The sequence below is a fragment of the Thermobia domestica genome, chromosome 5, assembly GCF_964235325.1.
Source record: "Thermobia domestica chromosome 5, izTheDome1.hap1.1, whole genome shotgun sequence".
NCBI lineage: Eukaryota > Metazoa > Arthropoda > Insecta > Zygentoma > Lepismatidae > Thermobia > Thermobia domestica.
The window spans coordinates 30,443,636-30,461,444 of record NC_137458.1 but is presented as its reverse complement, the minus strand read 5'-3'; the positions used below and the strand labels follow the sequence as shown (position 1 = coordinate 30,461,444).

At 36.5% G+C, this 17,809-nt stretch overlaps 1 protein-coding gene across 1 annotated transcript in view; it reads left to right on the top strand.

Annotated features, from left to right (window-relative positions):
- Nucleotides 1-17,809, top strand: part of LOC145685829 (glutamate receptor ionotropic, kainate 2-like) — a 90,705-nt gene that overhangs the window by 12,525 nt on the left and 60,371 nt on the right. Inside the window, exon 2 of the mRNA XM_081758419.1 lies at nt 7,885-8,060. Within this exon, the coding sequence (XP_081614545.1) occupies nt 7,885-8,060 (176 nt within the window). The remainder of the gene's footprint in view (nt 1-7,884; nt 8,061-17,809) is intronic.

Below are 17,809 nucleotides of genomic sequence, written 5' to 3'. Positions count from 1 at the left end.
AATGACCATTTATTTTCAGGAATGTTTGGACTAGCGAGTCAACTTCCTTGATTCAGACCTTTGAAAAACTTGGATTAATATTGAATAGTTTTCAACGCTTTATTAATAAGTTCTCTTGCAGATAATACCCATATATTCTGGTAACCCTACAATGTTTACGTTTATGGAAGTGAACAGCGACCATTATTCTAGGCCTAAGCTAATAATAACTTTGTTTCAGAACGAAACCATTTGTTGTATTGAGCATTACTAAATTACTCGATTTTCACGACGAGCAGATGGCATTTGATCTTATGGCGTGCCGAATTTTCTTCATACATGTCAACGAAATCACGATCTTTTCTTTGATATGCAGAATCATGCTTATTTCTTGGAATTACTGTGAACGTCAATTTTGACACTTAAGTTTATTTTTTTCTTATTTTTGAAAAACGATTTTTCGTTCTTTTCTGCCAAACAACACGAGGCACAGTTAAAAAAAAAGGACATACAGGTGAAAATCTTATTTTGTTTATATATTGTGAGTTTATCATGTGTTTATACTTCCATTCATTTTACTTTTTCAATGATTTTCATATTTTCCAAATATATTATAGTAATATCGAAACTTTAACAATAATTTTAATATTTTAGTACCTTTAACATGTTTTGCTATTTGCTTATTCATTCACATTCTGATATTTTAAATACAGATATCAGTATATTTACTAATTTTTATTGAGATATTTGATAATTCTTTAGGTCGATGCTTTCATGAATAGTTATTGAGTGTGTATATTTATTTCATATTACACAAAATATAGTGATCGAAACGAAACACTTAAACATTTTATGAAAAGAATTTATTAGTGTTTTTTTTAAAAAAAAATTAAGTAGCCCTATAACGTATTTACTTCATATTATATCAAATAAAGTGATCGAAACGGAACACTTAAACATTTTACGAAAAGAATTTATTAGTGTTTTTTTTTATAAAAAAAAAGCATTTAAATAGCCCTATAAACGCATTTACTTCATATTATATCAAATAAAGTGATCGAAACGGAACACTTAAACATTTTACGAAAAGTATTTGTATTTAAAAAAAAAAGTAAGAATTTTAATAGCCCTATAAACGCTTTCTGCGAACTTAAAAAAAAAGTTATCATACAGGTGTTTCAACCATACCTCGTTTCTCACACCAGTGTTAAAAAAAATCTCCCCTTCTCCCTTTATCAACTCCTCGTTGGAGAACCATGGAGGAATGGAGGATACTCAGACAGGAAGACAGTATGGTTTCAACATGTGAAGAAACGGAAGATAAGGAAACTCAACTGCACCAATTGTTCAAGAGGATCTTATTACTGTATGGAACATTTGGATTGGACATTGCTCATGCAGGAACCTCATCATGTTGTAGTGAGTGAACAAGATATTTAACTATTTTAATAGCCCTTTTTCAGGTGAAAAACCATTCATCGTTTATACACGTAAGTCTCACACCATATGACAGTGTTGCCAACTAACTAATTTTAATTTTTTGGTGAAAAACCTAATTTTATTCATACTTCGGCATACGGCCAAGGGTTCTCAACCTGTCTACGTGTGCACTTGACAGGTCGTTCCACTTTCAGGCGCCATATATAACCGCTACCAGGTTATATAAGGATTTTTTGTGGACACTCTGTATATTTTGTAAAGACGGTGATTATTATTTGCAATTTGTACTTTATTCTGCAACGCACATAAGTTCTTTCTTTGGTGGGAATTGCTTCTTTCCCACACAATTGAACAAAGAAGTCTTTCATCGTTTTTTCATATATATATTTAAAACATTGCTTTTGCTGAGAACATTTCAGTTAGTGACTAACCATTTCAGTGTTTCTCCCTGACTCATTATATACACAGCATATATTCTGCAGTTATTGGGAACTGAATTAAGTGCTTTCTTTAATCACTTATGGAAACATTACAATAGATTAGAGAAATACGGGCTGACCAGATGTCCCAGTAGCCAAAGTGGCACCAGCCTCACAATTTCTGCAGTCCGTTATCTGTACTTTCTCACGCCAGTGTTATCGCTGTGTCTAGTGCATTATAGGCAGTTGACTAAAATTAACATAAATTGTTTTCTATATTCTGTTTGTATGTGCATACAGGTGAGTTAACTGAGTGATTTTTGAACTGAACTGCCAACACTTTTCCGTTGACCATTGCAACCCGTAGCTTGAGCTTGGATGCTCAAGGAGTTCGACTCCGGTGTTGTACGCAGCCACCACGCACTTTGCGTTGGTTAAGTTTTGTGAAGGGGCACAAGCTATTTAGCCGGTGAAGGACGATTTCTTACGGCTAGCCCCAACTAGTGAAATCCCAGGTCCGCAGACCTTGTGCGTTTAAAAAGTTATATACGCGCCCTCCAATATCAGTATTCCACTGTGAAGATCTTCTTTTCGTTTATTCGCCGAAGATTCACCTTTACGCTGCAGGACTGTTCAGCGTAACAACTGGATTCATCGTGGGACGATCCAGACGACTTTTCCCCAGTGCTACCCCCTAAGTGGGTCAAGGGTGTGAGAGAAGAATTTGTAGTGATATCTGAATCGTAATCATATATATATATATAAAGGGCTATATTACCCGAAAAGGGCAAAGCGTGATTTCAGCGACTAAAATTGATATATATCCTCAGTGTTCAGTGTTGTATCCATTCCTCTTCGCTATTTCTTTTTCAAAATAGTGTTCTAATAAATAAGTATAGTGTCATTTAGGGCTATATTACCCGAAAAGGGCAAAGCGTGATTTCAGCGACTAAAATTGATATATATCCTCAGTGTTCAGTGTTGTATCCATTCCTCTTCGCTATTTCTTTTTCAAAATAGTGTTCTAATAAATAAGTATAGTGTCATTTAATTCAGTGTGTTTTCGTTGTTTGTATGAGTGATGTTTGTGTGCGTTATGGTCTGGATGACCGTCTGATCGTCCGTGAGGTTTTCGAGACGAGACACCCGAATCTCTCGGCGCCTAATGCTCATCTCATTATTGAGACCGACGAGCTTTTTGGGAAACAGTTTGTAACCTTTCTTGGAGAGGTCTTCGTCGTCCTGTCCAGGTAAGTTAAAGTATCAAGAGTATACTTATTGGTAATACCACGAGCCAAGGACAGCGAACAGAACTACAGGCGGTTACAAATAATAGCTGCCCGAACATGGACCACGAACTCCAATTGGTTACAAATAAATGGCTGCCCGAACAGCGACCCGAACTCAGGGCGGTTACAATACCGATGCAGCGGTCAACACCGGCTCCATGGAAGGCAGGATGTTGCACCAGCGAAATAGCAGTCCCATGAAATCACTGTTTTGAGGTCGTAGAACTTGGATTATGGCCGATGTTGTCTACTGCGGCTGTGGTGAAGACCTTGCCTTTCATCTTGGGAGGGCAGACTACTTGCTTCTGATAGTAGAGGCGGCAGGCCCTGTTCCCCAACTGTGCGGAGAGGGACAGGACTCGGTCGTAGGAAATAGAAATTCCCGTGTGTGACAGTTTGCCGACTAGCTTCCTTTTACGAGTTTGTGCATGTAGCATGAGTCCCATATAAATGGAAAGTGGCGTCTCCTGTGTGGTGGCGTACCGGACTGGTCGAGATGTACTGCCTATGTCGGCTCTTCGGTGCTTCACATAATTGAATTTGAGGAGTTGGCTGATAGACAGTGCCGCTTGTGTAGTGCTCTCTCTAAGGTCTTTGATACTTGATCCTTTTAAGATCATAGTGACTAGGACAAGCAACACGGATGGCACGGAATCCTGTTGACATTCCGGAGGAAATTCGTTGAAAACTGTCATCTCCGAAGATGTGGCGTCGCACAATTTTGGCAGTGCGCGCCAGATGGACTGCATCAGTATCTGTATCCAGTTCACAAGCCTTTGCCAAGGCATAGCCGAGGTCTTCATTAAATGCAAGTAGGACATCGCGCCCCTGATGCTGTGCACAAATGTTAGGAAAGTAAACAAGCAGTCTCTGTTTAAGACGGGTCGTGTGCATTCTGCCTTCATACTTGATTCCCAACATTTGTTCCATCCGCGAAACATATAACTGGGTCAGGTCTGCAAGTTTGAAAACCGAAAAACTCGCCTTCCGCCAAACCTTCTTCAATTAACGCGCCCAGTTGGGCAAAGGCAAGCCGTTCTACCTAGGTATTGCTTGTTCATCATTTGAACTTTTACGAGACATTTCCTTAATCTTCCGAACGCGGCTGTACAAATTCACGAAACAATTGCGGTGGTACTTCGCATCCTGTGCAATCATGTCCCCAGCGTTGAATTTCGTCTGTAGGTCCATATCGTCCAGAATCATTGCACACGAACTGACACGCGAGTACAGTTGGAATGTACAGCTTCATGAAGAGGGGCACGACCAGCAGTTTCACCGCAAAAGAAACATTTCACTTCTCGTTGTTTAGGATCAGTACGTGATTATCGTGACAGACTGCATTTTCACTTGTGGTCAGCAGCTTTCTGTACTTCGTCATCTTCGCCTATGTTCAGCTGCCTCCTTTCTGCTCTCTATAACTTCGTTTTGTTATACCTCAGCATGCAGGTTTTATGGTATCGTGCATTGTTTGCAAACAATGCTGCTTCAACCCAACTTCCTTCATCTAGTCAGCTAAAAAGAAATGATTTGGGGAGAAGCTCAAGGTCATTGAACCTTTTCAGATATCCTGCGACAATGCTGTAGCTGCTCCCCTTGTCTTTACGTGTATTCCTGGATGGACATGTTAGCGACCTTCATAATGAAGCATAATGACCAGTCTGTCTCTGTTCTTGCTGTTCGGCAGGAGGTAGACTGTACTGTTTCTGCTTCTTCACCACGAGGCTTCACGAGTTTGAAGACCTTCGACATTGTTCTCGAAACAGAGAAGGAAGAATGAGTAAACATGTAAATTAGTATCAAAAAGTAGCATCTTTCGAAATTTCAAAGCTAGCTCAAATTAGTGATTGTTTATAATAGTCCGGCAGTTTAGCTGGATATTTCAACATATTATGCACTTTCTGATAAAAGCACCAAAATTTACAATCCAGTAATATCGTATCTCAAGTGACACTCCGGGAAAGTTTTTTATATTTTTTTCCAAAATTGTTGTTGTATCTGTAGTTATGCAATGGGGATGAAAGGGTTAAGTATTACTGTTGTAGAGGTTACGCCTATATATAGACAGATAGCATGTTTTTTTATTCAAAACATTCAATAAACATTCACTAAAACATTCAGCAACAAACTTTATCTAATTTCTGTTGTTTTTCGGGAGTCCACTGGCGGTCATTTTGGAAAATGGCTACCACGGCCGCCAGGGGTCAGTTGGCCGATGGCTCCACATCCAAATTTGTTCATATTATATCTGTCTACCTCTGTGCCAAATTTGGTGCTTTTATCAAAAAGTGCACAATAGGTTAGCTAATCCGCAGTACTATATCTTAGAATATTAGACCAGTTTGTTTTACGGTTTATGACAAATACAACAATGAAACTCTTTAAGCAGAGTTTTTACAGGCTGAGGAACTGATTCTACAGATGTTTTCCCTTGTTGTGTTAGGAAAACATTCTTGAATCTTAACCAATTTATTCTAAGCTTTATGATGACAAATACAACGATAGGACGTTCATAATTCAACTGGAATTATAGACTGAACAATTTATTTCACAAATATTTTGCCTTCGTGTCTTGGGAAGATTCTTGAATCTTCAAACAATTTATTCTAAGGCTTATGACAAATACAACGATAGAATATTTTTAGAGTAGAATTAGAAGCGAGCAACTGATTCTAAAACCTGAATCTTCAACCAACTTACCTGACAGATACAACGCAACTTGCGTCTTCATAATACAACCAAGGGCTATGATAGTTACTTTGCGCTAAATGCTTGAAGACAGCCAAACATCCAGCATGTTCATTGGTTAGACACTTTACAGCTATCTCCCGAAAAACAGTGTATCGTTAGGTGCACAAAGTTGCCCTCTATGCAAGGTGATACGTCTCCACACAGGGTGCCACTAGATCCTCCTAACACAGATATTTTTCACTGTGCTTGCATCCCAAATCAGAGGGGTGGTTCATTTTTTCAGGCAAGTGATAAATATACGTGGAGTAATTCTCTGTACCTGGCCCTCTGGTATGCGCGGTGAGACGATACAATTCTGTCAAATTGTGTGTAGGGAAATGAGAAGGGGAGAGTTTATTATGAAAGTGTTTGTATCTTTGTCTGGAAAGAAATCATATTAGGACATGCATAACCTTGTATATGTTCAAGCATGTGATAATGTGAAGGGCATGAGCTATAGGGATTACCCTGTATCAGTGCGTGAGATTTTCCGTGATTCATGCGAACCTGCGTTCCGTCTGTAGTTCATGTAGGGAGAAATTCCCGACTGTATATAGCTAGCTTATTTGATAGTAATATGAAAACAGAAGTCCATTACACATTTTCAGTTGTCACCTTGGTAACTGGGCTTCATCTCTATTGAGCATGACCAAGACGTTTTCGAGAATTACTATTCTTCATAAAATTGGCCCTGGTAGTTCCATTGGAACCCTTTTTCAAAGAGTACATGTTTGCAACTTGTGTAGGGATGCGCACGAGACGAGTCGAGACAGGATTTTCCTGATAAAATTCGAGTCGAGACACGGCACTTCCAATAGAGAAACATACATTTTTCGAGTCGAGACATCACTTTTACAGCACATTTTCGAGACGAGACAGCCACAAATCTTGTCTCGTGTGCATCTCTAAACTTGTGCAATATTGTGAAAAAGGAAAACGTAGACAGTAGTAAACACTAATACAAAAGTCGTGTGGAAATATTAGGTATTGTTACTTGTAATTTGTAGTTTTGTAATTTTATCATTCATACAAGTGTAAAAAGTTTTATTGTTATCAGCTTAACATTAATTTTACAATAGTAGCACATTTACTTATAGACATCAGGTTGGTGACAGAAATCAGTGCAAGACATTTTTGAAGAAAAGAATTAAAAAGGAAGAGATATGAAGGAATAAAAAAAGCAGTGAGCAAATACAAGAAAGGAAGTATAATTGATAGAGATCAGTTTTCTACTGATATTTCTGAAATACGAGGACTATCAAGAATGTAACAGACGTTTTGAAATAAAAAAAGTAACGAAACCAAATTGTATTATATACATTTGAAAGGTACACTCTTAAGCTATTTTTCCACATAATCGCCATGCAAAGTAAGGCACTTAAAAATACTGTGGCACAAGCTTTTCAATACCGTCGCGGTAGAAATGTGCCGCCTGCGATTTCAACCAATGGCTTACACCGGCATGCAATTCTGCGTCAGTATCAAAGCGTTGTGTAGCGAGCCATATCTTCATCGCTGGGAAGAAGTGGAAGTCTCTCGGCATCAAATCCGGGCTGTATTGTGGGTGATCGAACACCTCCATCCAAAACCATCCAAGAGCTCTTTGTTACGCTTGGCCGTGTGAGGACGTGCGTGGTCGTTGCCTCACTCGGCCTTCACTCATTACTCCATGTCCGTACACTTCACACAGTTGGCGATGGATTTCAGTTGGCTTATGGGTTTTTGCCAACAAAAACCTAATTATAGAACGCATCTCACAAGTGGCGGGATTTTCTGTTGCAGCACGTCACAGTAAGAACTTGACAGTCCTCACGCTACTACACCTGGGTGCGTACTGAGTGTGGCAACGTTCTGACACCAAGATGGTGACTCTAACCCCATCCACTGCCACGATAGGCCAAAACACTTAATACTTTCTGGACAGCTCTCGCAACAACGCAACTTTTCTACATCTAATTGTAACTTACTTTTCTGGTTTTGACTTTTTTATTTTTCTCTTACTGTATTGTTATTGTTTCCTATTTCAGATGGCAGAGACAATAACTTTCTCTTTCGTATGGGTAAATATTATTGTCGTGATATGTTCTTTGTGAGTTTCTGGTCTTTGCGAAAGAATACAACAGAATTTCAGAGGAAGAGAAACAGACTAACGTCGTTCTTCCTGTCATCACATGACAACATCACTATGGAATTCGTACGCAAGGTACTATGTTATTTATTTGCATAACGAAATTGGGAACGTTTTTTTTTCCTTTGTAGGCTTAAATGATTATAATTTTTCAAATCTATCACATTTTGTTCTTAAATAACGTACATCATTTGGTAATCATGAAGTACAGAGAGCAGGGATTTAGGACTTAGGATTTAGATTTCTGTGCTTTCGGCATCGAAGGCCATTTAGCCCGTCATGTACATAAGGGATGACGTCCCTTGACGAGCACACTATCCGGGGAAAGGGAAGGAAGAAAGTGGCCTGGGACCTATATGTTAGGTACCATCCTGGCATTTGCCTGGTGTGAATGAGGAAAATCTCACTCAGGATGACTGGCCTGAAAGACCTTTTACACTTTTCCGACCGAGTGTCCCCACCGGGAATCGAACCCGGGACCGCTCGCTCCAAAGACGAGAGCGGTAGCGACTACGCTACACGAGGCCGCTACTGAAAACATATTCTTCCTGGTAAGACCGGGAAGTAACGCGGATACTTTCATTGCAGATAGCAAATTTGAAAATTGTCAACTGTTAAAGCTTTCTAAAGATTGTGTAGCTTTAGTCAAAAGTGTAAGCTCTTCGCAGAAATGAACGATTTATCTGGTGTAAGATAATAAATGTAATCGAAAGCGTGCAGAAAACAAAATATCAAGACGAACTTATAAAAATAAAGTTGCCAAACAGGCCGGATTTCCTAAACAAAATTTTTAAGACTATCTGTGAAATAGTTATAAATAACAATCACCATGTTCGCAAATCTACGCATATTGCTATTAAAATATAGGAAGTTAATTTTTAATGCGACCTATTCTTAAAATATTTTAATAAGCGTTTCGCCGGTCGCACCGTCTTTTTGTGGTATCTTCGTTCTTGTGGTAACTACGTCCCTTTATTCATATCTTGTTTTGCTCACTTCCGTTATAAACTTGCCTCCTATCCATTTGTAGCTCTTGCAGATTATAAAGTTTTGTTGTTGTAAATTCTAAATATTAGGAATGGGAATTTGAAATTAAAATTAAAATTTATAGAAATAATATGTACAGTTTTCGTTTTCAAGTCTTAACTTCACATTCCATTTTTTGCAGTATTGCATGTGATATGTTACTTTGATAGAAAAATCCTTTTTTTGTTATTTTGGTATAAAGTAACGATGTTATTTTTTTATTTTGGAAGCACAATATTATATTAATTGTAACTCTTTGTAATTATTATTATTTAAAATTTTAGTTGTACAATTTTTGTAAATTGTTACTTCTTAATAAACTTGTTAATTATGTTATCTGAGAATTTACCAAATTTAATAAGAGACCAATTAAATTCATCCGAAAATAAAATTCACCACAAAACCAGAAAGTAACAACATATATATATATATATATATATATATATATATATATATATATATATATATATATATATTAGATCTATAGATTACTACAGTACATGACAAAATAATTACGAAATTACATAGGAAATTAAATGCTTACGAATTCTATATTTGTAAGATAGACAGATTCGTACAAAATCAAATAGAATAGTTTGAATTAAATGTTTCTTAAGGGCATAGAGGTTGTTTCTTTGAATATTTGGCAATTAAAGCCAATATTTGATCTAGGAATAAAAGATAGTTATAACCAGGGGCGGATCCAGAGGGGCGATCGGGGCGATTGCTTCCCCCCCTCCCCCAGAAAAGGAAACTTTCTTATTTTACATATATAAAAGAACCCATCCCAAAATTTGGAACTCTTAAAGTAGTAGTATGTCAACCCACCGCCCTCCCCAGAAGTCTGTCCTGGATCCGCCCCTGGTTATAACAAAAGTAAATAAATAACATATTGAACAAAAATAATAAAATACTTTGAAAAAGGATATCATTTCCCTATAGCTAGGTTTGACACATAGATTCCAGAAAAAAAAATCGCATAAAGAACATCCGATCTTGCCACTACTAAGAAGTGTCTACGCTTGCATGAATTTATATAACTAGTCTATCAGGCTTTGTTTCCATATTGTCAAATTAAACAAAGCAACACACTGAGCAAGGCTATGTGATAATACACACACACACACACACACACATACATACATATATATATGAAACACACAATCACGTACAGTTTCAACACAATAACAGCGTCTACATCCGACTTCCGCTCCTTTTCTGTCTGATGAAGAAACAGTTATTGTGTTGAAACTGTTACGTGATTATGTGTTTTATACACGGTGCAAGATTTGCGGTGTATATTTGCACAATCATTTTTCACCCACCTCTTTCTTAAACATGGATATTTGGATAGTTCACATACCAGTTCCTCAGTGATGTCTTGACCCGACAACGATACGTTCTATAGTAGTGGAGCCATTAACTTTTAAAGTTCACTTCTTTCACGTTTTCGGCACCGTATAACTCCGAAACTATCCACTTTTGAGCACAGCTCCATATGAACTTTTTTAAATTTTTTTTTCTTGTTTTGATGTGACCAATCCGTTCCCAAAATGTTGTGTTTAGTTTGATAAATTTCTAATTGCGCTTTTTGTAGTAATTTGAGGACACTAAGTCGAAAGAGACCGTTTTTTAAACTTATCCGTCCATATCATTACGAAACAAATTGTCTCAAAGATTTGATCTTTGAACCACTGTTTATGGCTATGGTAAAAGTGCCCATCCTTAGACACATTTCTAATTGCGCTTTTTTATACTAAATTGAGGACGCTAAATGCAATGGAGCTATTTCTGTGCTTATCCTTCCATGTGGTCTCAAACATGAAGTCTGTGAAGTATCGCTTATACAATAGTGAATGCCCCCCCCCCTTTTTTTCGATACGTTCCTAATTACATTTTATTCATACTATGTGACCCGCCTGGTTCGTATCTTGTCCGGTACGCCTTTCTTATGGTGGGTTTTAGTGGTTAGAGGGAACAAGCATTTTACTCCGCTATTAGTAATGGCCAGAATAAAGGGGAAGCAAACCTCTAATTGGATCACGAACCGACATGGAGTCTGATTGAGATTGCACTTGCGCGTACCCACCGTCTTCGGCACGCCCATTAACAATTACAGAGTGAATGTAAATACCTGGATGTAATACCCATTATCTTGGTAGTAATTCACACGGTAGTGATTCATGCTGAAACAACAACAGGAAACAAACAAATATATGAAATAGAATTTATTTGGTTAAAAATAATTCACACATGAAATTACTTACGTACACCCTCTTTCAATAAATTTCTGTTAATAAATTTCTTTGTATGTTTTTAATACCTTTTGCCCATTTAATATTTCATATTAGCAGACGAAATAAAAAAAAAATAAAAAAAGAATCGAAGATCAATTTAGAAAAATTTATATTATTATTATTATTATTTTCTCAGGTCGTATTTAGATTACGTGTATGTGACCACTTAGCACACTTTAATTTGTAACACACTTCACTTCACTTCACTCATTAATGGTGGGGGTTTTCAGGGGAAAATTTAGCGTTATTACGATGAAATAGACTTTGATTTTTCACTCCTTATTTTATAGAAGAATGAGAGGCTCTCTCCGAAGTTCTTTGACTTGCATACTGCATTACAAAGTTTAAGAAGAAACCACCAAACATTCGATAAACTTTGAATGTATTATGTAGATTTGTTCTTTCTGCTTCCCGGGGACTTCTTGAGATGAAAACTAATATTTTCAAATGTAAAAATAAAATTTTCGAACCAATCTTGAACACGCTGAACAAGTTTTTGCGGCGTGGATAGACATCACCTTAAGTAATTTATATAAATGCAACACTTTTACACTTATTTCTTTTTAACTATAGGCATTTCAAAACTATGCCCACTTCTTTGAACTCATTTACGATTCTCACTTCATAATGCTCCTAAAGATGGCAATTTTAATCTTAGATTTCCATTTAACTCAGTTTGCCTTTTCTCTTCATCCAGTGCATGATGCCTACCAGAATATCTTTCTTCCCGCCGTCGTACCGAGCGTCTGTATGCTTACGCTCGTTAGTAACAAAGAAAAATATTAAGAAATTAATGCAAAATCTTCAATATATGCATTAAAGACTACCGCACCTTTTTGCCATTAATACAACTAAACCAAAGTACTAAGAACGGCAAAATTAAACATTGATTACTTTAGAGTTCGCAGGACTTTTTTTTTTTTTTTTTTTTTTTTAAAGAACAAACACTTCACTTTCTCCAGTGTATCACAAGCATGTAACGCAAGTCACCATAGTGTAGTATCGCCAGCACCTTGAAACAGATAGTACCATTTTATAAAGTTTGCGTCAACGTACAGAGTACAGAGCCTAATTCCACTTCAGATGAGATTAAATAGGGAATTTTAAAATAGGATGGGAATGAGGGAGGACGCACGCTTATAACTAATTTGAAGATACTAAATACAATGGAACTATCTTTAAAAGGATAAACTTATTATAAGAGCTATTATGTTATGTAAATGATTTGGTCTATTCTAAGGTATATCAAGGGAGTAGCGAATGTCATGAAATATATATTGACATGGTTTAAAAAATGAAACCAGAATCAAGGAACACATCAGGGACACAGAAGAGGGAGACACAGTAGTTTCAGGATTATCAAAATACTGCGTCACAAAATATAATTAAGAATAAGGTTTTCCTAAAATAACCTCGTTTGTGAAAAGGAACGTGTATGAGTCGTATTATATCAGAACGAAAATTCAAGAATGAATTTATACAAAGGCAACGTAATCAAATACTGAAATTAGTATACGTAATCATCATATTTATTAGCAACTAACTGTTCGTGAAAATTGTACAACCAAAATCTTCAAAATATTTTATTTGCAAGGAAATACAAATATAAATTATGCATTGAAAATAAAATCTACAATAAGAAGTCAACACATTTGCAACAGCTAGTACCTAAGTTACTGTATACCTAAATTATTCCAAATAATTAATACTAGAACATATAATATGGCGACAGTGACCCCAATACCCAGAAAATGGAGTCTGAAGTTAGCACTTATTTAAAAAAATCTATAACACGTTCTAATATTTAAAGTTTACAGCGACAAGGAAACTACATTTCCTAATAAATATATAAATTCTTAATTTTAAAGTAAGCACAGTAAAGTGTACATAGTGGAATGAGTCTCGTCGAGACTAGTCGAAGGTTACGCCGTAAGATTTAATCTTATAAATGATTTACCTGTCACCAAGTATTTAATCAGTTTCATATTTTTGCATGGTTTAGTTATTCTGAACATTGAATATGTATAGAGATATGCACTGTAACATAAAACTACAAATATGAAGAGCTTTCATTTCCAATATGAATATCCTTGTTTCCAAAATAAACTACTTTTTCTTAATCGATCTATTCTAAATGCAAAATTCTATGCTTTTAGTTTGTTTTGATTGAAAAGTTCTCAACATGTTTTCGCTATCTCAAGAAGTTTTGCGTACTGTTTCACAATTTCTCGTATTATTATTTATTTATGCATTACATTTCATTATTATTTATTATATAGTTATTCTTTTCTATTATTGTTAAAGCTAAATATTTATTTCCTCTCTTCATTAACTATCATCCTCCACACCCTCTTGTACTCTTACATACAACATATCCCGTAAATTTTATATTTTTGCATTAAGTTTTTTCAAGTTTCAAACTAACAACATTACCGTATGACTTCGGACGCCAATGCAGGGTGTCTATCGGTCACGAAAGTCACGAAAAAGTCACGAAATCAGAAAACGGTCATGAAAGTCACGAAAAAGTCACGAAATTTAGCTTTTGGGTCACGATTTTTTAAAACTGTACAATTGTAAGTACAAATTGGAAAATTTTGTTGTATAAAACGTCAAAATTCACCACCAAAAATGTCGATGGTCGGCTTTAGACGCTACCAAATCGCAAGCAAAGTACGTTTCTATCGCATGGATGAAAATTCGGCCTAATTCGCACGCAAATTCGCTCTTGAAAATGTAAGGAAATTTTATGATTTGGTAAAGAAAAGGTCACGAAAAAGTCACGAAATTTCATTGTGGAATTTTAGTAGACACTCTGCAATGCGACATCGGACCTTTTCTTTAACACTTTGTAAATTTCTGATCAGCGGAAGAGCTCACATCATTCTTTTTCTTTGTTTGTGTTCTGTGATACTGCTTTCAACTAATATTTGGTAAATAATTTGGTTTAGGTTAAAGATTGATACAAGAAGATTGTTTGCAATATATTGTAAGAAGCACAAACTTACTACTCATATTACTCATAATTTGTTCAATCATTAGTGATAGAGCGTTCGTCTGTGGTGTATGGGGACAAACACCATGTGCGTGGATCTTCCGCCATTTCCTCCCACTAAATCGTCAATCTAATCATCACCATCTGTGCTTAGCTCAATGAATAAACGTGCGACGTTAAACTAAGAGGAAAATGGGTTCACAATCATGGTGTCCACATTCTGGAAAGTCAGGGAAAATCAGGGATAGTCAGGGAAATGGATTTTAGTCAGGGAAAGTCAGGGAAATCACAAGAAAAGCTTGCCAAGTCAGGGAAAGTCAGGGAAAATACACAAGAAATTGTACGATCAATTACAAACATTACAATTAGAAAGATTTCTTGTATGTTTTGCAGTTGATTCCTGGAGGGACAAACACCATATGTTGATGGAAATGTACAAGTATTTTTGTATTCACCTTCTGATGCTTATCAGAAGGTACTTTCCCGCCTTCCTAGCGGCTCATTTTTTTTCCGTTTTTTTTTTTTTGTTTGTTTTGTTTTGTTTGTTTGCTTTTTACTTGACAGTAGAGTATTTTGAATCTCTTCTTGGTTTCATACATACTTTATTTTCATCTTTTTCTAACACCTGTACTATAGGAATACCAAGTCAATATTTCATGCTCTTTGGTAGGCTAAGCGAAAAAAATTCAGTTGTTAATATCAGTTGAAATGTTTCGCACGACCTGAGCCCAATAATGAAACATACCAAAACTGAGGGCTTGTCTAGATACTTAATAGATTGTTTCGCATGGCCTGTACCCAATGATGAAAAGCAACAGGATGATTCAAAAGACTTGCACCATAAACTACATCCGTGAACATGTGATTGTGAGTCAATGATGCAGGCATAATGGGCTTGCTTATTCCGTGAGCGCTTGCTTCCCGTAAACAAACTTGGCCTAGCTGTCAGTCCAAAGTCCTTATCAGTTAACTATTCCTTTGAACACAGTGTTTTTTATATAAACAGGGCTCCCACTTGTCCTGTTTTCCTATATTTTGGAAATTTGTGACAATTATTATAGGACAAATATATATGTCCTTTATTTCCTTTATTTTTCAAGTGCAGTCCCAATGATGATTTAAATTGCTACATATTAGCAATATGCTAATTGTGTCTTAGGATTTTTTCTGAGGGACTAGAATATGCATATGCCTTTATGAGCTATACATATTTGCTAATTTAATTGTATTTAAATTTTTCTTGTGTAGATCATTAGTTTACAATGCCAAGAAAAACTCGATTTTGCGATCAGTGGCTAAGTGATCAGTCCATATTTATTTTATTATTATTTTTTTAAGGATACAGCAGGTCTGCTAAGTTTAAAAAGTAAAAAGATACTCTTATTTTGTATTAATCTAAATCTTGTTTCCGGTTGCCCTTGGAGGTGAAGGGTGACCTTTTCTTACAATACATTTATATTTTTTTCTGTGCTTCAGAACATAATATTCTATTGTATCTACCTATCTACATAATTTCTAAACCGCAAAAGTTGGACCGCTTTGTAGTTACTAACATTGATATGCTTACGAGATAACAGGTGCTGATAGTAAACTGTTACCCCAATTTGATTACCATCACTAATATATGTACGAGCTTTCGAGAACTAACTCACTGTTCTCATCATCAGGCTTAGATGGGAGAATAGGATGGGTGAGGGCAGCACGGACGATGATGTGAACAGTGAGTTAGTTCTTGAAAGCTCGTACATATATTAGTGATGGTAATCAAATTGTGGTAACAGTTTACTATCAGTACCTTTTGTCTGGTAAGTATATCATTGTACGTAATTTCTAATTTCACTTCCAAAAATATTTTAGATGCCTTTCTTTGCATTGCTTCAGAAATTAATATCACTTTCTCTTTTTGCAGGTTTAAGTGGGATGTCAACTCAATAATCTGACCTTATGAGTCATCATAATGGCTAATAAGTCAACTTCTTTTAATGATCAATGGCTTGATGAAAAGTTGTACCCGGAATTTTCATGTTGGATTGGACGTGTACATGGAAATAGTGGATGTGCGTTTTGCAAAGTATGTTCAAAATCATTCAAGCTTAGTAACATGGGACGAAGAGCAGTGTCCTCTCATGCTAAAGGACCTCAACATCTTAAGAACTTGAAAGCTAAACTCATGCTACCTGCTGTCAGTGTGTTTGTGCCTTCCAGTTCAACAGGTCAGTCATCAGGTACAAGTGACTGTAGCCAGGAATCTGATCAAACTGTGTGTAAGCATAAAGATGATCAGCCAGAATCAAGTGAAGGAAGTGGTGAAATCAATAGCAAAAATAAAGAGCGTGGTTTACATTCATACATACAGACCGAAGAAGTTATGAAGGCAGAAATAATATGGACTTTGGAGTTGGTTGCAAAGAAAATATCCTTGAATGCTTGCCAGAACATTAGCCAAACTTTCCAGTTGATGTTTCCTGACAGCTCTATTGCTTCCAAATTTACCCTTGGGAAGACAAAAGCCTCTTATCTAGTAAATCATGGCTTGGCTCCATATTTTAAAGATTGTGTTGTGGATAGAGTTAAACAGGCTTCAGATTATGTCATATATTTCGACGAATCTCTGAATAAAGTAGTTCAGAGAGGCCAGATGGACCTAGTCGTAAGATTCTGGGATGTAAATCAACAAAAAGTTTCTACATCATATCTAAATAGTGTATTTTTGGGACGGGCAAGAGCCGATGATCTTTTGGAGAGATTCAGAGAGGGAATAGGTCTTTCATTAGACAATTTACTGCAGGTTTCCATGGATGGACCAAACGTAAATCTCCTCTTCAGGGAAAAACTAAAGAGTGAAATGTGCCAACGAAATCCCGATGGAAAAAGTTTGATAGACACTGGTGTTTGTGGACTACATGTTTTGCATGGTAGCATGAAAAATGGGCTAAAGGCATCACAGTGGCATTTAGACGAGACTCTTAGGGATATGTATTACCTTTTTAATAACAGCCCAGCTCGCCGGGCGGAATATACTACCATTACAGGATCCACCGATTTCCCAAAAAAGTTCTGTTCTATCAGATGGCTTGAGAATGTGGATTGCTTGGAAAGGGCTGTGAAAATTTATCACAATGTGAAGAAATTCATACAAGATTCTACATTACCTAGTTGTCGGCAACAATCTTCTTTAAAGGAACAGATGAAAGACCCTCTGTTGAAGAGTAAGTTGGCTGGTTATAGAGTTGTTTCAGCAGAATGTGAAACTTTTCTTCGAAGATTTCAGTCTCCAAAGCCACTAATGCCTTTCTTGCACACAGCACTTTTGGACTTAATGCATAGTTTATTGGCTCGATGTGTGAAACCAGAAATATTGCAGCAAGCTGACTCTGCTCAAAAACTGATGTCTTTGGAACTTTCAAATGAGAACCTTCTTCCTTCAGCAATGATTGACATTGGTTTTGCTACGAGGAAAGTATTAAGAGTAACCGTATGTACAGACAAGGAAAAAGCAGAATTCA